General features: G+C 36.9%; 1 protein-coding gene across 3 annotated transcripts in view; it reads left to right on the forward strand.

The window, feature by feature from the left end:
* VAV3 (vav guanine nucleotide exchange factor 3) overlaps nucleotides 1–23,288 on the forward strand; it is a 2,320,370-nt gene that overhangs the window by 1,881,986 nt on the left and 415,096 nt on the right. For all 3 annotated transcript variants that reach the window (XM_044086042.1, XM_044086044.1, XM_044086043.1), the window contains exon 20: nucleotides 6,663–6,799. In XM_044086042.1, coding sequence (XP_043941977.1) covers nucleotides 6,663–6,799 — 137 coding nt within the window. The remainder of the gene's footprint in view (nucleotides 1–6,662; nucleotides 6,800–23,288) is intronic.

Genomic DNA, 23,288 nt, shown 5'->3' on the forward strand with positions numbered 1-23,288 from the left:
TTTTTTTTCTTTCCCTTCCCTTTTTCTTTGCTCTTCTTCCATTTCTATATAACTTAATAACTATAAGTAACTTATCTAATACAGTGTCAGTTAGATGTGTTCACAGAGCGCATGTATTATACTTTTACCAGACACTCACCCACTAAGACACAACAGTATTTAAATGATTCACTATCTTTCTTGTTATAATAGCACTTTCTTCAAAGCAGGTCTAGCGCTATATTTGCATGAGATATTAGCTGAGTTTGATAGTAAACCATAAAATTTTTAATAAAATACGAAAGAATATTTACGAAACGTGAAAATAATTGAAGCAAACGCTTCCTTTACTGTAATCAAAACAGCAGTGTTAAGGAAAAGAACTCTGCGATAGTGCGTGTTTACGCGCCATCTTGTGGCCAGTAACTTAAATTACATCTAAACACACTAGGATGTATCGCGTGCTTATGAATGTGAACGGTGAACAACTTTTCAGACAAAAAAACTGAAAAAGCCGAGCAGAAGGCTCATGGATACTGTCCACCCTCAGATAATACAATAATGTTCTGAATATATCCCAAAATGATCACGAGTGGTTCCATTTTCATCAATATACTTTACACTAATTCAAATTAACAAATTCTAAATGTGTACCTCTAAGCAACATAGATGCATTCACCAAGAACAATATTTATTCAGGCAATGATAGTGCACTATTCTGGTAACTAAATACTTGTATAGGGAAGAAACAGCAGTGTTAGAGAGGAAAACTCTGCAATAGTGTGTATTTACACGCCATCTTCTGGCCAGTAACTTAAATTACATCTATGTACGGTTAAATATATCGCGTGCTATGTATGAAGCGGTGAACAACTTTTCAGATAAGAAAACTAAAAATAACTGAGCAGAAGGCTCGTGGATGCTTATTTACTTTCAAATAATACAGTAATATACTGAATACATCTAAAATGTTCATGAGTGATTCTATTGTATAACATTTTTATCACTATACTCTACATCAAATTAAATCAATGAATTTTAAATGTGCACTTTTAAATGACATAAATGTAATTACTAAAAATGATAATATTTATTCAGGCATTGATAGCGCCTTAATTCAAAAAATAAATATATACTTCAGGGCTTTAGTAGATTATTAATTAGTACTAAAATGTAAGTATTATATTAAACTAAACAACTAAGAAAGAAAAGAAAAAAACTGCTTTATACTAGTGTAATAAAGAGTTTAGTTTTAATATATTATAATCATAACTTAGTTGATACTTTAAGAGAAATGGTATCATCAGAGTTCTTTTTGTCAGTCTTTTGTTTCTTTTTTTCTCTTGCCTCCGACCAGATATTTTTTCCTGGAGCCCTTTTTAAAGAAGATGAATTTATCCAGTCCATTTCTTCAGGTAGTGGAATTATGTTATTATTTTTTATGAAAGATGTGGCTTCCTCTATGCTGTTGAATGTTCTCATGTCATTGTTATATTGGATTCTTATTTTGGCTGGATAAGAGAGCTGCGCTTTGATTTTATGTTGTTTTAAAAGTTTTACTAATGGCCATGTTTTCTTCCTTATATCCAGAACTCTTGTTGAATAATCATTATCAAATCTTACTAATGACTGTTTATACATTACGGGACTTTTCCTCCATGCAGATCTCAGTATAACCTCTTTGTCCATAAAAGAAAGAAATTTAACTACTATGGATCTTGGTGCTGATTTAGAAGAAATAGAAAGTGTCTTACCAATAGCTCTGTGTGCTCTTTCTATCCCATAAGATAAGCCTTCTTTTAGTCTAAGAACTTTAGGAAACCAAGAGTTTAAGAATGAGATAATGTTGTCACCTTCGGATTTCTCTGGAAGACCAAAAATCCTTATATTTGTTCTTCTTTCTCTATTCTCTATATCATCAACTTTATTTATTAGCCAAGTGTTCTGTTGTAGCAGAAATTGAGTATGTAGTTCATCTTCTTTTAACCTCCCATCAACATCACTTAAGGAAGTCTCAATGTCTGATATTTTTATTTGTTGCTGTTGTAAGATTTCTTTAAAAACTTCTGTTTGTTTTTGGCAGTTATCCTTAAGACTTTCTAGATTTTCAGTAAATCTGTCCATTTTTAGCGATAAGTCCAGCAAGGTAGCAGATATCTGTTGCATCTCTTTTTTTATAATAGAGTCTGAATGTGAATTCTTGGAGTTACACATCTTCAAACAGTTTGGAAAGTCCTCTGTAGTATTTGACAGGAAAATTTCAGAATTTTTTCTTCAAAATTGGTAGCTTTGTTATAAATTACTTCATCTTCAATATTTACCCCAATTTTTTTAAATATATTTAGTTTTTCCTGTATTTTCTAGTATGAGTATGAAGAGCTCAAAATTAAGCTGCTTTCAGTTAGCCATTAGGCTCCGCCCCCCGTGGCCTGTTTTTCTTCACAGTGAAACGGTGCTTACTGGTGAAAGAACTGTGAGAATGCCAAAGCTCTTTTTATATGTACAGCACTAACTTTTCTTAGTTAAGATCCAAAATACAAGCTTTTTCAGATGTTTAAATATTTTCTTTTTTTCGTTTGGAGGTTTATTTAGATGAGGAAAAGCAGATTTCCACATTTAAAGACCTGTGGGAATTTTGCTTTCTGCTTTGGACTGCAATGTAGGATTATTTCTGAGTTTGAATGTCATGACCTTTTAGCTGCTTAGTATGTGTCTGTAGGTTTTTGGTGTGTATTAGAACAACCTGAATAAATTACTTTATCTTCACTTAATGAGATTTATTTTAGAAAACCCAAAAATAAGTAAATTAATAAATGCAAAAGCAAGTAATACCAGAATTATTAGATAATTTTATTCACTGAGGAATTTTTTGTTTTCTCATTGACATCTTTGCATAAACTGGGAGCTCTGGCCAGCGATGACACTAGAGGACAGCTAGGAAAACCAATAGATAGCTTCCTTCTACTGGCCACTGCTTTTGATTTAGGTAGTACAATGTCCTTATAACACTTCTGGCAGTTGATGTCATACGGGACTGGCAAATACACGTATTTAGACAACTGAATTTAGAAAAATTACAGATATGATATTAGTAGATGCTTTGCTCATAGAAGAACTCGCTTGACAATGTAATTTTAGTACCTACCTTGAAATGGATTTTATTGAGGAGTGTTCTTCAACTTCGTACAAATAGTAAACTTAATGGCTTTAACAGAAATATATAGATGAGCTTACTGAAATGCCTTTCAGTCACTTTCAGTGGGTGTAACTTTTATTTATTTATTGACATTTGTTAACCGGGGTTAGTCCAACTGGGCTTGTGGCCCATTTTCAATGTAGACCAGAGGAGAAAAGCTCCAAGAATAAATATACAGTTTGCAAAAAAAAGCACAATTCTAAGTAGAGTTATATAAGAAATGATTTGATTAAACAACAACATAAAGAAATATTGTAGCTAAAATTCACATACAAGCAAATGCATCTATCATATTTGTACAAAGTAGATATAATATGTATATATTTACATAAATAATGAAATTCATCAGTTGTGATTAGAGAGCTTGGTTTAGAAGTATTTACTATGGGGAAACACTTCTGCCTAAGGGAGGGAGCAAGAGAGGGAGGGGGAGTTAAGTTGGGGGTAGACAAGGGTGGGTTTTGCAGTTGAGTAGATGAGTTTCTCTTTAAAGTGGGATGGGTGTATGATGCAGCTTATGTCTCTCTGAACTTTGTTCCAGGCTTGGGCAACAGAGTACTTATGCAGTAGTTTGCCCACTGTTCTTTTAGGGTGGTAGATATGTAACAGTTGCTGATTTGATGAACGAAGGGTACGAGTAGGGGAGTAGGTGGTAATGAAGGTAGAGAGAGCAGGGCAGGAAGGTTTATAGAGAATGGTATGTAACATTTGGAGTTGTGATTGCAACAGTAAATGTGGGAATTGAAGCCAGTGAAGAGAGTTTAGGCCTAGGCAATGAATTGGGCTAAGTCGAAGTTGGTGAATTTGCGGCAGTCTCTATAGAGGTGGGATTTGGGAGGATGGGTGTAGTATCGAAGGACAGAGATGGTGAGGTGGTCACTAAGTTGGTCTGGATGGGTTGTAGGGTTGTGGTATAATTGAGGGGAGTTGAGTATCCAGTCTATTATATAGCTAGAAGTAGAATTTTTGTGGATTCGAGTAGGAGAAGATATTAGCTGTTGGAAATGGTATATTATGGGAAAACCAGGATAGGATAATTTCTAAGGTGGTAAAGTTATTCCCAGGTGGGATATAGATAGAGGCTATAGCAAGTTTTTTTTTTTAGGAGGACTGAGGTGGAAGTTTAGTGTAATGAGTTTGGCTGGGTGAAAGTCAGGGAGGGGTATGGGTAGAGGAGAGAGGTTAAGGCTGTTGGGGTGGAGGATGGCAACACCACCTCCTTTTTTTGGGAGCCTGTCTGAGCGGTAGATATTATAGCCTGGTGTTAGTATTTCATTATTAGAGATATGTAGCTTCTTCAATACATGCTCAAGAATCGCATCTGACTCCCATAGCGACCTGTGAACAACACACACATGCACACACACACACACACACACACACACACACACACACACACACACACACACACACACACACACACACACAAACATGCAAATCTGGGAGAATTTAGAAGTGCTAATCAGCCATCTGCATGTCTTTGGGAGGCGGTAGGAAACTAGAGTACACTGAAGAAACCCAAGTAAACACAGGTTGGGCATGCAGATGCCCTACAGAAGGCACCCAGCCAAGAAATGAACCAGCAAACTTCTTGCTGTAAGGTGACAATGCTACACATTGCAGAATTGTACCTCTTCTTAGTTTTCTTTAAAATGTATTAAAGCAGTGCTTTGTCGTCTTATAACATATCATGTTTGACAAGTCTTAACATGTTTTTCTTTTTTTATTGAATTATCACTTGTGACTTAGGCAAATTTACATGCATATAAAAGTAATCAGACTATATTAACATAACAAACATTATACTTCACATATATTGGTATATATCATGTGACCTAAGCAATATTACCTAAATTATTCAATTCCTGTCTTTTTTAAACACGTAACATCTTTATTATAGATTCATAGACTAGTACTAGGCTAACTGCCCTTGCGAGCCATTTTAAGCCTAGCTAATTATCCTTTGTGAGACTCAAACCCTGCACCTTGTGTTTGTAAGGGAAACACCTTAACCATTAGGCCACCCTCCCCACCATTAGGCCACCCATCACTTACTACACAGGCAATCATACATTTATATAAATGAAAACAAACCATACTGACACAATCCTAGTTACAAGCATTTTACATCACAATCCATACTGACACACTCCCAAATGCAAACATTATACATCACTTATAATCTACCTATCTAATTGTTTTCATTAAAACATTACATAGCTCATTTAAGTCCTGCCGCCTTTTAAACTTCATTCCTCCCTTGTATGTATTGTTCCCACAATTTCCATTTTTTTCTTATATAGTTTGCTCCTACCCTTTTCTAAAGAGGTGTTTTTAATGCACTGTTTTTCTTTCTTTCTTATACTTACAGTGCATAATGTTTGAATGATATTTTTATTGTTGCAGATTTTATTATTCCCAAACAAAATACAAACAGTTGTTATTTCTGATTTATGGTGTGTCTAAGAAGGGTCAGTCTGTCAATGTGTTTTGTTTCCTTATTTACAAGAACAGCACTCTGTGTAATTGCTACTATATATATTTTTCTCTTGTTATATCTTTGGCATCATGTTGCAACTGAGTAGAGCAAAAGCACAACAAAAGGCAAGACTAATTATTCCTGAAATCTGCATACTGTTCCAGCTCACATTAGATCAAACATGAAGCAGTATAAGTGTTGCACATCAGAATTTGCCTAATTTTGTTGTTAACCGCTTTGCAGTTGGCTACTACTACTCCTTTGCCTTCTGTCTCTACTTCCACCTGTGTGTACCTCTCTTGACTTACTCTGTAATTTGACATTCCACAACTAAATGAGTTTTCCAAATCCATGTCCCATTTTGTTTCAAGTAGATTTTTTTTTTAAAAAAAGGTATGCTTTGAATGATGTAGTGTGACAAAAGACATTGTGTGGAATAAACTCAATTCTTAGATGTGTTGACTTCATTCCCAGCTCAGTATATTACTTACAGCCTTCACTGTGTAATACATTAAACCTCCTGTAGTGGAGGTCCATGGGATATATGCAAATGAACTCTTAAGGACACCAGTTTTTCAGCTAAATGGCTTCTGAATGCCCATGACTTTTTTAATGTATATTCAGGTCAATAAAGCCAAAATCCAGCCAGCTCTACTATTTGCTGCTTAGGAACCAAACACTTTAAGCCTGTTTCTACAGCTGTAGATGGTAGAGTGGTATTATGAAGACATTAAGCTGAATATTAAGTGAGTTAAGTGGGCCTCTTGCCTACTGCTTGGTTATGATCAATTCACAATCAGATGTTTTTCCCAGGTTTCTCTGGAAATTAACACTTATGCATAGCGTTCTTAAATAGTCAACAAGTAAAATACATTTTGAGGCATTTCTCCAGTTATCAAACTTCTGAGGCCTTCTCTGAGAAAATCCTTAAGTATAGCTTACAGAGGTTAATTTCTGAAATGATTTGTGATAGTTGTGTTAAAACAGCCCTTACTTTTCTGTTTATAGGTTTACTCAAAGTTCAAGTTATACAAAACTACAATGGAGTACCACCACCTCCACAGGCACATGGGCCACCATTAAACCTTCAGATTGGAGACATTATTGAAGTCATTTTTGCAGATGCACAGAATTTGTGGTGGCAGGTATTGTATGGAAGAGTTATAGTCCTTTGTCCGAGACACTTCTTTGTAAAACTGACTATGTTGCACTGTATTTGTTTTGCTTCTTTTTAAAATATGGTTAACAGTTTTGGTGTAGTTGGGATTATTATCAATCTAAATCAACACTAAATAAGTTATACTTCATAAAAATGGCATAGAGATAAATAATGTAACTTGCCATTTTTGCAGCCTTGATTTTCTCTTTGGCTATATACTTCATTAGTGTAGCAGAGAAATCACACTGCATTTTAAAGCCCTCTTGGGGGCAGGGTGCTTGCCTAATGACTTGAAATAATCTTCATATTCTACATTGAAATTGTGATGACAGCTTTCTAATTTGGAGCACAGCAGCAGATTACCAATTACCAGTTATAACACTTCCAGTAAAATGTAATTTTTATAGGTTTGTCACATTCTGAACTTTAGCACTGGCCTTGTATTCCATCAAGTTATTTAAATGTGCATTATGCACTGGCCTTTTCAATGAATATGCATTTCAGCAAAATAATATATAAGGATGCCGTGTGCCTTAGTTTGCATAAACATTGCAAAATACGGGTAATTTTTCATGTCTAACGTTACCAGGCTTGCACTGCAGAAATGCCATAGTGGTAAGTATGTGCTTGTTGTAAACATGGTTCATTTTATCACTTCAGTACAGGTCAGGATCAGATGTGAGCATCAGAGGCTATGTGTAAGAACCTTTCAACAGCACTTGATTTGCTAAAAAAAATAGCCAAGTTTAAAGCATTATGTCCAACCCTTTTGAGAAGCCAGAGTACATTTCAGAATTTTTTCACGCTGTCTGAGATCACACTGTCTGAGACAAGTTGTTGTTGAAGACAATCTGCAACATACAAGCATGTTCGTCAACTGTTCATCACCTGTCCAGTCAAATAATGGGTTTATGTCTTCTCTTTTTTCTCTTTCAGCTTCTGTTATCTACCTCCCTGGTTTAATTATTTGTCTTCAGTATTGTCGTACAGTCCTCTCACTGTTACTGTGCATTTTTACACATTGTCCAAGTGGTCATCTGTGCTATCATACTCTAACCTTGTTCTTCTAATTAGCTTGTTATGTTGTACAAATGTTAATCTGTGTCTGTAGTGGCACAGATTTGGCAAGCAGTTTACATACACCAGTGCAACAGCCATGTGGGGGGGGGGGAGTAGAAGAATGAGAGGGCCCTGGTCATGCCTGGAGGTGTTGCAGGCAGTAGTCAGTTCAGGCTTGGAACTTGTTTGTATTTAAAAGGTAGGTGAATACACATACAGTACCTTTTCACATACAACCTAGTTGCCATAATAAGTGGAAAATATACAAGTTAATATAAATAAACAACAGAATGGCACTGGGGCTATCTTACAAAACAGCAGTGTAAGAATTATAGGACATAAATACTGCTTGCTACTTGTAATCATTTAAACATCTTAGATCAGTGTTACTTAGGCCTGTCTAGAGTTTGGATAACACTCACCCTTAGGAGGTAGTTATTTAATTAGAGCAATAGAAATACATGATGCTTTTTTCCTGGAGAGCAGATCTGAGCCTCCTTTTAAATGGGGTCTGTGTTCGGCTATTGAAAAAAAAACATCATCAAACAGCTAATTAGCAAACATAAAATATCTAAACATTAAATTACTAAACACGGCTTATTTTGAAAATAAATTCATCGAATGGCCATTGTTGGCCAACAACCAGGAAGTACCTTGTTGCATAAGGTAAGCAAAGTTAACCATTGAAATTTACCCTATTCCCCACTGTAGTGCGAGCTTGAAGTTGGTATATAGTTAGGGGGGGGGGGTGAATCTTGGCCATCTATGGCCATTCAATTAATTTATTTTTGAAATAAGTCTTGTTCGGTAATTTAATGTTTAGATATTTTACATTCGTTGATATTTTTTTCGATAGCCAAACATAGACCCTTTTAAATGATATTGATATATTATTAGTACTGGCATTTCTGTAATTTTGGCAGGAAAATCGTAGGTTTAATCTCCAAATGACACTGCTTCGGAAGCATAAGCTAAAGAATTTTTAGACTGACTAATGATACTAAAGTAGAAAAACTTAACCTCAGTACTCAAGGGTCATGACAGAATACTGCCACAAAAGTATTTAAAAAGCATAAACACCAATATTTGATTTCATAAGACTACAGACATAAAAAGTCAATGTAGTTTAACTAAAATCTTTTTGCAAGGGGGCTTTGCCTTCCTGCAATGACATGAGAATTTGCACCCTCCCAGATTCCAACTACTTATATATGCTAACGCAAAAGATCTCTGCAAATCAGAATAAGTGGAATTCACTGAGATACTGCACTTTAGGAATTAGTATTTTAACAAAGGCACTTACACATCAGTGACTGCACAGTTTGTGATGAATTATTGTGCCATGCTTTTGCATATTCTTGTTATTGGTCTTAACATCAAGGCCCTTTCTTGGTTTCTACAGACACTGAGGTGGAATTATCAGTCAGATTACTTAGGAGGGATTTTACACCAACATCATTAATGCGTGGCCATCTTCCTTTACTTACAACTACTAGTAATGTGTGATTAATTAACAGCCAGAAATTCAATTGTGAACCTTAAAAAAGGGGAGATATGGTCCCTTTGCTATGACAACCTAAAGGCTTTGCTAGATAGGTTCATTCATAGGTAAGTAATAGGCAATCAGTTCACAGACCTGTACAGATATAGTCATAAAATATAGATAGACAGATAGATGGATAAAATAGACAGATGAATGTAATCAGAAGCTCCATCTAGTTTTAATGATGGTAACATGAGATGGACTTGGGGATAATTTTAGGCTGCCCATCCATTTATCTAGCTTTACCTTGAAGGTGGCAAGGATGCTACTCTACTTGACATGTAGTGGAAGTTTGTACCAGAGGTGGGGGATACTTTGAGACATAAATCTGTCGTACAAGCTTGCCTTTTTCAATTGGTGGTAAAGATTTAGTTCATTTAACGTGATATCCAAGGAACCATTTGTTCTGCGAAGGAATAGGAGGTCAAACAGGGACAGATCTTTCATGTCTCAAAAAGCTAGACAAAAGATCCCTATAAAAGAATCAATAAGAGAATGAGTCTTAGTTAGAAATATCCAAGGCTTTCAAGTTGAGTGACATGTTTAGACAAATACATGTCAAAAGGAGCATTGTATTCAGTAATGACTTGCATAGATATGAGTAAAGGGGAATTAATTTTGGAACTACAGTAAATGCCTTTGAAAATCATATGGACCAGACAGAAGGTTTTCTGGCTATTGCCATGATGTTCAAAAGATAAGAAATTCTCAACCAGAGTGCCTAGATCTCTTATGACAGTGTCTAATTGGATGGATGTGTCACCTATACTGTATGGCAAAATGTATTGTTTACCAAAATGAACAAATAACAACACCCAGTGTATAATCATCTAAAAACTTACATAATCATAGGCCAGCCGTGTTGGACTGAAGGTCAGCAAAATAGAGGGTACATAGGAGAAAGTCCAAAACTTAGACCTGTGGCACACCACTGGCAGTTTTTTTTTTTTTTTTTTTGCTTTCAGAAGAGGCATCTGTGACTCTGTCTACCTGGGTTCCATCAGACAAGCAGTTAGCTATCCACCACACAACAAAAGTATTTATGTTCAGATAAAAAAGGCATTCAATAATGCCTGTATATGGAGTTGTCCTTGGCCAGGTCCAGGTATGTTGCATGTACTTCAAGGCTACTATCCATTACTTCAGTGACTTTTTCAAAGAAGTTAATGAGGTTAAAGAGACAAGACATTTATTAGACAAAGCTGAATTGATAAGGGCCTAAGGTTAAGAGATTTTCATTGTCCAGATAAATGGTCTGTGATAATGTTCCCCCTAGCATTACATATGAGGCTAGTGAGACTAATGAGTCTATACATTACAGTGGTCATTTTCCAGGCTTCAGGACTGTAACAGTGGAAAAGCTTAGTAGGAAGATTTTAGGTAGGTGGCAATATTTGCTAGTGATAATCAGGTAACCTGATATGTTGTCAAGGCCCAGTAATGAGGTGTTCTTAGCTTTTTAGAGGGCTGAGAGGACTTTTCCCATAGTCATTAGATGATGTGACTGGGATTGTGGAATCTCTGGAAAAAAATAACTGTAAGTGGAGTAGACGTTGCACTAAACTTGTTAGTCAATTAGCTGACTCCTTTGCATCGAGTGTATGGTATTATTGTTGACTAGTGTGACACCCCTGTACTGGCCCAGTAATCAAGGAACTTCAATCCTCAACACTATCAAGAGTGGGGAATGTACACACTGGAAGGATGACAAGTGCACACACAGTGAAGTCCAGTTTCCCTTAAGAGCACTCAGAGATCACAATCAGTCTAGGGCTGGTTTCTCCCTCTTCCTCCAGATCCCCAATAAGACCCTGCACTGGCACAGCTATAGGGTTGAGATCTCAGCTGAGTGGCCAAACCAAGATCTCCAGTACCCCCTCTGTTCAATCAGTGCTTCATGTCCATGCCCAAGTAGCTGACACACACTCTCTTTGAGATTTGATTTATATATAAACACACACACAAACACACTCCTGGGAAAGGCTGGCACAGGTTTACTAGCTATGCCCCCTTCTCCCCAGACTATAAGGTAGTTTTCACTGCCACCAGCCAACTTGTATCAGCTACTTTAAGGCCCTTAGGAAATGGTGTCCAATCCTACTGTATAATGTTAATATTAATCCAAATGGTAGTCTGACCAAGAGCAAGGCTATTTAGGACTGGCCTGTAAAGTGTCAACAAATAGATATCCAAGCACTCTATGAGATTAAATCTCTCTAAACAGATGAGTCACAATTAAAAGGTTTAAATGTATGTATTAATAAATAATAAAAGAACAAGACAATACTCGGTAAGTAATCAGTTACATAGAGTTCAGAATTACAGGAAATATTTAAAACAACATTGCAGGACAGTCTCAAATAAAGAAAGCATCTAAGCTACATTTATTATATTCCTATCTGAATCTAAAAGGGTTGCTATGCCCTAAAAACTTCCTTACAGCAAGGCAAGTGCAGAGATGATGGGTGGATGTTGTTTCCAGGGGAAAAGGCAGATACAAAATGCACAGTCTCTCTGAGAGAGTTCTTAAATTAATATCAAATATTACTGCTGGGCTAGCTTGGGTGACATCACTTTTTGTCACCTGACTTACTTTCCCAAGCCGAACTCCCTTTGTCAGAAACTAACAGAATGTTAGCATCTCTCTGTGAAAAAATACATATCTCTCAGATGTTTGCAGATCCTGGAAGTCATAAAACAATAAAACACTTCTACATCTTAAACCTAGTATTTACTTCTCTTTCAAGACAATACAAAAAACCTCAAGCTCTAGACATTGTGTCTGCTGCTTCACTGAAACTGAGAGAGAACATATTTTGTTAATGGCCCAGCTATAAAGTAACTTAACCTCAACTGTTCTTAAGTTTTACAAGTTAATTTTCTATTAAAATTCATACATCATAACAATTACAATAGTGTATACAAATATCTCTTCAGCACACGTCCATCCAATATAACATACAGTTCTAATATAGTGGTAATACAAGCAATTGCATCCTGCCGATATTCACAAGTGACATATACCTTATTTACAAAATTCCAGATAGCTGTGTTGGCAGAATCTCCTTCTGTCACACTTCTATATAAATCATATTAATATTTACAAATGACACATAATTATTGACAAAATTCCAACTAGTTAGCTGGCAGAATTTTCCTTTGTCACAACTAGCTCCAAACCTTGTTGGGTGTTCTTAACTACCTGATGTAGTTAAAGAAGAATTATGGTTATTTTTCATTTTAGTGGCTGGTATTTTAAGTTTATATTCAGTTTTGGCTTTGAGTTTCCTAATGGTTCCCTTAAGCTCTTTACTGGTTCACTTAAGTGTATTGCTAAACTAGGTAAACTAAGACCTCTTATAAGGATTAATTTTATTTATTTATTTAAGATTTGTTTACCAAGAAAGTCCCACTTGGAACGAGCTAATTTTCAGCAGAGGCCCTTGGTAAAATGCTCCAGATGCATGTCTTTATAATGTTTTTGTGATTAAGCAATTTCTTTCTTTTATTGTGTAATTTGCTTTTATGGTTATTCTAGCATAATGGTTTTAAATTCTCATACCTTCAAAGGAATTTTCAGGGTAGTTGCCTCCAGTTTTAAGAAAAAAGGTCACTTATGTATGGTCTGATTTAAGAACTGAAGATTATACATATGGAGGTGTGCAAGAAGTGGCCAAATTTATGAGCACTAGATCGTAGATATTAGGGCCCTCAGTTGGATGGTTAACTATTTGTAAAAGGAAGTTAGCATTCACAATGTGAAGAAAGCATTAGGCATTCCAGCCATAGGTAGTGTAGGTCACCCAGTTTATTGACAGTTGTTTGAGGTCCCCCAGTAGAAAGATGATAGATTTAATGGGAATTTCAGCTAAGGTGTTAAGATATCTATCATGTTCAGAAGGGGAAATAAAGGGTGTTCCATAGCTAACTATAAAGTGGTAATTAATCTTGTGTAGGGTGATTTGTAATCTAGAGGTTCAAATTTGGTGTCCTGAGGAATATGTTGTGATGATAGCTTTGACAAATAATAATAATACTCCTCCATGATTGCCTTTAGGCTTGACAATGTGGTAAGCACTAAACCCAAAACTGAGAGAGTATTTTTACTGTTCTCAAGCCACATCTCTGTAACTACACATAGATGAATATGTTCAAGTTTGGGCAATCTTAAGACTTCTGGATTTGCGTAGAACCGCTTTAATGTGCTTGAAATTAGAATTTATGAGCTTGGAATGTCCAGCAGAATAAAGGTTCTATGAAGGCAACAAAGACTTTACCAAGAATGTGAAGGCCTTTTTAAGAGAGGTGCAGACCATCCCTGTCAAAGCAGAAAGCCTTGACAGCAATGTCTTCCAAAGATGACACATACTGGATCCCCCAGAATGATACCAACTACACTGCCAGTAATTAAAGGCTACTACTTTGTTTTTGCATCTTGACATTCTGTGAAATGACAAAATACCTCTGCCAAAGATATAAGCATAACAAGCTCAGACATATCTTTCTGCATGTCCATTTGAGTAGACAGCCTAAGGCCATTCATCCCCATGTGGACCACTACCAGGTCATAATCATATTTATCAAGATGAAGGGACCATAGAGACCTTGTTACATCTAAAACCCGTACTCTGGAAAGTCAGCTAACTGCCATCTGTCTTTATCCAGCATAGTGGGCCTTAAGGGTTTGGTGTGTACGCTGTTGTGACACTTATTGGTACGTGTACTGGCTTTGAGAGTGGAGGATGAAGGTAGATGTGTTACTGTGTAAACTGTTTGTTCTGGTTTCTTTGTCCTTAGCCTGGGGGGCTCAGGTGGTGTTCTCTTAACAACCTCAACAAAATCTGGTTTAGGGGAGGTGTTCTGTGCTGACTACTTATGTGTGTGTATATGTGTATGTGTGTGTGTGCATGCATCTGCATGTGCGCATGTGAGTGTGTGTGTTTTATGCTTATGAAATGTGGTCTGTGGTGAGAAGATTGATAGTAGGTTCAGTAAATATGTAAACCTTTCGCATGCAGAATCAGTGAGAGGTAGCAGTAAAGAGGATTTGGTACACATGAGGCAGTTGATACACTACTTCAAGGTACCTAGATTTATCAGTTTGGCTACAGAAGGAACAAAAGCAGACTGAGATTCCGTTATCGCCAGTGTAGATACAGGGGTATGAGAAACAGAACAGCGTAATAACTTATTCTTGGTATAAGACAGAAGAGATTAATGGTCACTAACAATGGCTCAACAGATACCACACTCTGTTTTGGTGCTGGGAGATCAGAAGGTAGTGGTTTTTATTCCCAAACCAGGTAACTAAATACATTTTTCAAATTACTGACACTGCAATGCTACATTCCTGAGAGTGCATTCCTTTAGATGAGATGTTAAACTGAGAATCCATCTCCTTGAGTTGGTGAGAGCTCATGTGGATGTGAAAAATCCCACTGTCAAAAAGAGTAAAGGAAGTTCCTCGATGCCCTAGCCAAATTTCCCCTTTTAGTATAAATACTACCATGGGTCTCCCCTGAAAAAAGGGCACTATCCTAGTGGGACTAACCTTGTCAACAAAGGATAAAAATCTTTCAGCTTGTTTTGTCTTATTGTGTATATTATTTGTTATTGTATATGTCATTTGTTCAGCAGTTTGGATACTTGAGCTAGTGTAATCAATATAATTTCTTACTTTTCTCCTGGTTTTGTACTGTTGTATTAAGTCTACTATGTTCATTATGTTCTAAACAATGAAGGATTTTTTACTTTGTACTTTGGCTTAATTTGTCTTTGGGGCCGAGCCCAAAATTCATCATATGTTATCATTTACCTACTTCACTGCATAACATAAAATAAAATAAAATAAAAACATGCACTCGATTCATGAGCTGTCATGCAGCGGTGAGACTTGTCAGTCATATTTTTCTTGACTTTTTACTCTTTATCCATCTCCACTGTAGCAACAACATGGTCATCTTACTCCACCCAGATGCCTTTTTGTAACCACCATATGCTTGTCCCACACCACCGAGATGTCTTTTGCTGTTTTATCATCCCGCTTCTTCCTAAATGCACTATTTGCTTGCATCTTTATTGCTTGTCACTTATTTACATATTCCTGTAACTAGTCAAAGACTTTATTTTATTTATTTTTGTATACATCTGGGCTGCATCTAATTTTTAGGTAGTTTTGAAGATACCTACAAGAGTCCTTGTACTTTCCTTTCTCTGGTACTGGTTCTAGAAATTTATTTTACAGTACAACACTTCTTGAAATATGTAGTAAACAACTGGGTTGTAGTTATGCTATAAAGAGATGTATTGTGCCATTTTAACATTCTTTTTTGTACTACATTTAGAGCAAACAAAACCTGTATCTGAAAGCATGTTCTTGAAGCATTTGTTGAAGCAGATACTATCATTGTCATATACTCCCTCACTATAGCCTATTCTTTCTTGAAATTTCTAATCCTTTCTAATCTGATCCTCACTTCACTTATCTTCATCTTACTTTCCCTTTCCTCCCTCACGTTTCTGTTTCCTCTCCCCACCCATCATTTTGCTTTCCTATAGCCTTATAAACTATATCCCTTTTAACACTGTCATCATTTACTTTCTTTACCTGTATCGAATATGTATATGTTGGAAATATGTTTTTTCAGTACCTATAATTCCTTTTGCATGTTGTTGTTCTTCACAATCAAGTAATTATATTGTACATCCTCTCCACTTGTAACTGAACGTATTTACCACAGAAAAATGTGTGTGTGTGTGTGTGTGTGTGTGTGTGTGTGTGTGTGTGTGTGTGTGTGTGTGTGTGTGTGTGTGTGTGTGTGTGTGTGTGTGTGTGTGTGTATGTATATATATATATATATATATATATATATATATATATATATATATATATATATGACTGTTACCATCCTAAAAAGAATATGTTAGGTCTAACTTCATTATTATAACATGCTGCCACTTGTTCTGTACATTAATGCTACTGCTTTATACATCTACCATGGTTGTAGCTGACTGAACCTCAGCAGAGCTTCTCTCCATGGGCATCCACTGAAAGGGGGCTTTTGCCCAGTCAGACTTTCCAAGTAAACAAATGTTTTAGATATATATATATATATATATATATATATATATATATATATATATATATATATATACACACACACACACACATACATACATACACACACACACACACACACACACACACACACACACACACACACACACACACACACACTTACCTTACACACATTACATTTTGAGCATTATAAGCTAAATTTTGTAGTTAGTTGATCTTAAAGAAAAAAAAAAACAATGTTTCAGCTCGAGCTAAGAAGCAGAACAATTGCACTTGCCTTTGTTACCTGCACTCAAGAGCTATCTCAGTTTAATACAGTACTACAGAAGTTAATTAGACCATGACAGTGAAAGTTGCATGTTTAGACTTTAAACATTCAGCAGGTGGGGAGCAACTTGTTTACCCCTGCGGTGAAGTGAGACACACCTATTCCAGAAAAACGTGAGAAGTGGCAGCATTTGTATTCTCTGTTTACCCTAAGGATATCAGTTTAACATGTCTGTTCTTTTTGTCTACACTTTGGTGAACTAAGATAAAAGTTTAACTCCCTTGTCTTCACTGTTGTCTACAGATACCCTTTTAGGGCATTTCTTTTTATTTAACTACTTAAATATTTTCCGGTGCTGAAATAAAATAATATTTCATTTAGCCTTCTGCCATTCCCAAAGCTGTGCCTGTTACCTTCCTCAGTGTTATCAATGATCAGTAGCATCTTGTGACTGAAAAGTCTATGACTGCACGTTCATTACCTAGTGTTTAAATAAATAAATTAAATTAAATGAACTATAGCCCAATAAGGGAAAAACTGATAACTTCAAAATAAAAAACAACCAAAAACGACTGTGATGACTCTGAGGAAGCCAGATTGTCACTGGCGAAAGCACTTAGTCGTTTGGGTTCATTTATTGTGGATTAATAAAGCGTAACTCTCTGGCTGTTTTTGGTTGTTTTTATTTTTAAGTAAATTAAATTTTTTATATGCTCTGGTGCTTCTGAGTGAATAGAACATTACCTACCACAGCTGAGGCAGTAATAATTGCTAATAGCTTATGCGGTTACCTTTGTTTGTCCCATGTAATTAACTTAGGGTTGTTTGGTAAATAACTGTTGTCAGGACAGAACATCAGAGAAGACTGCAGTGTGTAGATGATGTGGCAGGCTAACAGAGTCCATGGTAATGCACTGTTAAACGCCAAGTCTGTAAGGGTAATGTTCTGTTGTATGAAGCAACGGCTTATGTTAGGTATTTTGAAAAGGTGTTCAAAAATTATTCATAATTATAAAGTGTATATATATATATATATATATATATATATATATATATATATATATATATATATATATATACATACACCTACAACTGGTTGGGCAAATATTGGCTTATAACTTTGACATATTACAGCATTTAGGGCCAACATTTTTCAGCTTACCATCCATATGAATACTTCATAAATGATAGTACTATGTCACTTATCCAATTCTGCCACAAATCACTCCATAAAAGTGGCCTTCTGGTAGGATGTTTACTACTTCAGTCAATGAAGACGGGTTGTGGTAGGTAGAATTATGTGCGAGACAGCAGTATTGAAATTATAGTAGTAGACATTGTTTGGTGAACGTAAGTTTATACATTAGAAAATATTCAGTATTTTACCTTGAAATAATAAGAACACGGTCATGATGCACAGCATCTTAAATAGGAACGTCTCTGTTATGTCTTACATCTAAACCTAAATCAGCCTAGATTCTACTGATCAAATCATTCTATGGGTAAAGCCAAAATATTTGTTTTGCTTGCTTTTAATCATGAGACAAAGTATTGAAAACCACACAAATCACAAGGTTGCAGGATCTCCTTTACAGTGGAGCATATGGTTAAATTTTTCACTTTATCAAAGCCTCCTGTGTCTTGTCAATTAAACAGGATCATAGCGTAAGCAGATTTCTTTTTTAACATTTTCATTGAAAACTGTTATTCATCTGTTTGCCAATATAGACTCAGAGTGTGAGTTAGAGTGTGTGTGTGTGTGTGTGTGTGTGTGTGTGTGTGTGTGTGTGTGTGTGTGTGTGTGTGTGTGCTTGTGAGTGTGTGCATGTGAGCGTGCGTGTGAGTGTGTGCATGTGAGCGTGCGTGTATGTGTGTGTGTGTGTGTGTGTGTGTGTGTGTGTGTGTGTGTGTGTGTGTGTGTGTGTTTGCTTCTGTGTGTGTGTGTGTGTGTGTGTGTGTGTGTGTGTGTGTGTGTGTGTGTGTGTGTGCATGCTTGCGCATGCACGCGCATGTTTGTCTGCCTTTCTGAATGTGTTTTAAATATTTTAGGATTTGGTGAAATTTTATTGCAGTTTGATTTACATCATTTTACAGTTTGCAATCCAGAAGCAAGGAATCAGGATGGAGTTTAAATGTAGATAGTATTTGTTGTATCTTTGCAGCTGTGTGAATATATAGTTTGCCTTTTTAGGTTATACTGGGTGCTTGCATCCTTTAGAAATGTTGCTTTCTTATTTTTGCTTTGTGTTTACTTTAGCAGTCCTTGTCGTGAATTCCAATACTGTGAGATTAATCTTTTTTTCAGACCAAATATAAATGTAAAGGTTAACAGTGCTGAACTTGAATAAGTTACATTTAATGAAGTTAAAAAGTACTTTGTTGTACAACAGTTACCTTAGCACCTTTGTCCTGCAAAGGATTTCATCAAAACAAACTGTAGAATACTAATCAGATGTTGATATAAATTCCAAAGATCATGATTTGTAAAGTCACAGTCAAATCAGACCCAATTTCCATCTATAAATTTGAGCTCAAACAGCTGTGAATCACAAGGGAAAAAGGTTACTAATGCACCACTGGAATAAGAAGAGATTTGTGAATGGAAGTTTGCAATCCTAGGGTGGTACAGTGGCACAGCTGATTGCACTGACACTTAACAGCAAGAATTTCCCCAGTTTGATTCTCAGCTGGGATGCCTTCTATGCAGAGTGTGGATGTCCTCCCTGTGTTCATGTGGGTTTCATCCAGGTGCTTCAGTTTCTTCCCACATTCCAAAGGCATACAATAGGTGAATTTTACACTCTGTATTGACCACATGTATGAGTGTGCATGCAAGTATGTTGTGTGGAAGAAATACCATAGCAATGCCAGTCACTTTGTGGTGTAAATCTTGGCCGTAGATGATTGTCGCTGTTGAAGTGACACCCTGACCCCATCTACAGAAATAGAAAAAAAGGGGTTGTGGATCTATGGATGGATGGATGAAGGTTTGCCATCCAGTTGAAATTTTATAAATGGTGGTATACAACATATGAAGGGCAAGTAAATTTTCGTTTGAATAATCCTAGACCCAATGATCAGGCAAAGGAAGTGAAGTAATACAAAAGACATTACATACTAGGAAAAGGCAAGTAAATGGTGACAGTTTTTGTTTGAAAGGAGCTAGAATTTATGATATTCCTAAATTTAACAAATAGATTGAGGAAAGGACATCACTGAGTCACTCAAATAGATGTGCAGGTGAGACTTTTGATATTCAGCTAAAAATTTTGGAGTACAAACTCACAAAGATCAATGAAACCTGATTAAGGGGATGCCTCAGACACAGAGTGGGGGGCAACATTTGCTTCCAAGAAGGTTCAGGGTCTTTGGGCTCCTTCCCAAAGGAGAGAGCATATCAACATCAGTGAAATAAGGGCTTGATTCTGGCTCTACAGGCCTTTCATCATCTCTTTCAATCAGGTTCTCTGAAAATATTCACAGACAACACCACTGTTTTCTGGTAAATAAACAAGCGGGGGGGGGGGGTGAAGCCTTACCTTCTTTGCAGGTTAGCTCTCATGGTGAGAGAACTTACAATTCAATACAAGGTGACTCTTCTTGTGGTTTATATTCCATCCTCTCAAAACACTGTGGCAGACACTTTAAGGAGGTCCATGACTCAATCCCACAAAGGGATACCTCACAGGGATGTGTTTCTGGACTTGGTCCCCCAGTGGGGTACCCCTTTTCTGGATCTGTTTGCCTCCCCTCTGAACAGACATCTTCCTCGTTTTTGTGCCAGAGTCTCGCATCCTCAGGTTTGGAAGGTGGATGTCCTATCTCTCTCATGGAAGAGAATGTTTCTTTATGAATTCTCCCCCTTCCCTCTCATTCAGGAAGTTCTACTGGTGACTCCCTTTTGGCCAAGACAGCATTGGTTCCCTCTTCTTCTGCATTTAGCCAAGGACAATCATCACAAGTTACCTCACAGACTGGACTTGCTGACACAAGGCATGGGATCTTTGCTTCATCCACATTTGTCAACCTTCCAACTGACCCTGTGGGTGATCAACTTTTGATTCCTTTTAGGCAGCTTTTTTCACAGGATGTGCTTAGGGTTCTACAGGAGGCCAGGAAACCCAGTACTAGAATAAATGGAAGAGGTTTTCCATCTCAAGACATCTGGATGCATTTTCAGTGGATATTCCAGTAGTTCTTTCTTTCTTGCGTGAATTACTTAACAGTGGCTTGTCTTGCTCATCAGTGAAAGTCCACGTGTCTGCTATTTCTGCATATCTGCCATTATCTCCACCTTTAGCATCCATATTGGAGGTAAACCTTTTTCTTAAAGGTGTCCTACATATTAAACCTCCCAGGAAAACAGTTCCACCTCCTGGGATTTAAATTATGTCTTAGAGAAGCTTACCGTGGCTCCTTTTGATCCTGCAGCTTCTTTAAAGATCTGTATTTGGAAGACAGTGCTTCTCTTAGCCTTGACATCTGCTAGGAGGGTTTTGGAGATTCTGGCTTTGATGGCTTCCCCACCTTTCTTGCTTTTCCACAAGGGTAGGGTGTCACTGCGTACCAATCCTTCTTTTATGTCTAAGGAGGTGAATGAGGTGTCTCTTAATCAATCTTGCTCAATCTATTCAGTTGCCCACCTTCTTCCCTTCTCCTCAATCCTCTAGTGAAAGGATCTTGCATACCTTGGATGTACATTGACAACTTAGATTCTACTTAGATAAGACTAAGGTTATCAGGAAATCTGATCACCTCTTTGTTTCTTTCCATCCCAGGGCTCTGGGTTTTCCTGTCTCTAAATGTACAATTTCTTCTTGGATCTCCAAAGCTGTTGCATTTTGTTATGATTTCTCCATGGTAAGTCTCTTGCTGCACAGGTTAGGGCTCATTCTACTAGATCTCTGACTTCCTCAGGAAATTATTTAAAGGCCTGGGTACTAATTGTATTCTGGAAGCTGCTACATGGTCTTTACACACTTTCTCCAAACATTACAAGTTGGGTACCATTTGTAGATCAAGAGCAAGCTTTGCTAGAGCTATACTCCATGGTTCCTACTAAGCTTTGGTATTCTCCCACATGTAAAATATACTGTAACATTGAATACAAGGACATAGAGTAGTTGTGTAAAATCTTACCATAACCATAGATGTCCTTCTCTTCTCTGTTGCAGTATTCTGTCCTTCCCATCTTCTTATTGTTCTTTAGTTCTAGTGTTCCTTCTGGGGCATTTCAGTTCTGAGGAGTGTACATGTGGGCATCCTTTTATGGCTGATTTTATCAGAACATACATGCGATGTCCCACTTATATGCAGTAGCTAAAAGCTGTTGTATACTGGTCGGACATCGGGTCATTGCACGGAGGACTTCCCACATATAAAGAATACTGCAACATAGAAGAGAAGGACATCTATGGTTATGGTAAGATTTTACACAACTATTCCTTATTCATTTCCATTGATGGCCTCTTGTATTCTCTTGCTTTCAGCGCAGTTTCTTCCATACTCCACATGTGGATTTAAGAAGCCATCTCGAACTTAAATCTCCATGTGTCCATAGTCTACCTGACAACTCCAATCAACTATCAGAAATTGCCATTTCAATAATTTCTACATCAGGTGGTACCTGAGGGTGAGACACAGTGAGAAACTTATCAGTTTAGTGGCCAGTAAATGAATGGTTAAATAGGGGAACTGAACTCCCTCACTTCCCTAGCTGAAGACAAAAGACCATCATTTATGAAATAAATGTAATGGGATTGTGGCTGGATATGACAGTGATGTTACAGGAACAATGATTTGGCTATTGTTTCAGAAGACCAGCGTTTTGACTTTATTAGCATAAATATCAAGTCCCATAATGTTATGCCATAACTGCAGTAATTCAAAGCTGGATTGCAGTTGGATATTGAGTTTAATAATATTGGATCAGTTCTGCTTCTTCATACTGATAGACCATGTAATTCACAAGGATAGTGAATAAAAGCTATGCAGTACTGCACCCAGAAGCTGTCTTGTACTGATCCCTGCAACACTGCAACTCTATCAGGCAGGAATTGTCAGATGCCACCATTCTGTTCTTCCAGATAGCTTTGCAGACAGTTATGGTGCTGAGAGAAACACCCTGGCTGTAAAGGCTAAAAGAAGTATTGCAAGATCAGCAGTATCAGATGATTTGGACCTTTGGAGAGGTACAAAAAAAGTCTGAAAATGCACCTCAGCCATGATTTAGTTCATCACAGTCATACTGTGCAGCATCTAGCTGGCAGTATCAGTGCAGTTGGTAGGCCTGAAACTACACTGCAGATTTGAGTTAAGGTTGAATTTTGCATTTTTATAGTGTTTATTTATGTGGGATTTATTTTGTTTATTTATATTTTTGAGCAAAATAGCAATTTTAGTACTTCCAAGATAGCTGCACATTGAGTAGTGACTTATTTTCAGCTCTCCCAGTGTGAAACAGAAACTCAGAAAACAGAGCCAGTGAAATTATCTTTTTGGGTACATTTCATCTACTGGTTAGTAAG

The sequence above is a fragment of the Protopterus annectens genome, chromosome 10.part0, assembly GCF_019279795.1.
Source record: "Protopterus annectens isolate FY-2018-M chromosome 10.part0, PAN1.0, whole genome shotgun sequence".
Lineage (NCBI taxonomy): Eukaryota > Metazoa > Chordata > Ceratodontiformes > Protopteridae > Protopterus > Protopterus annectens.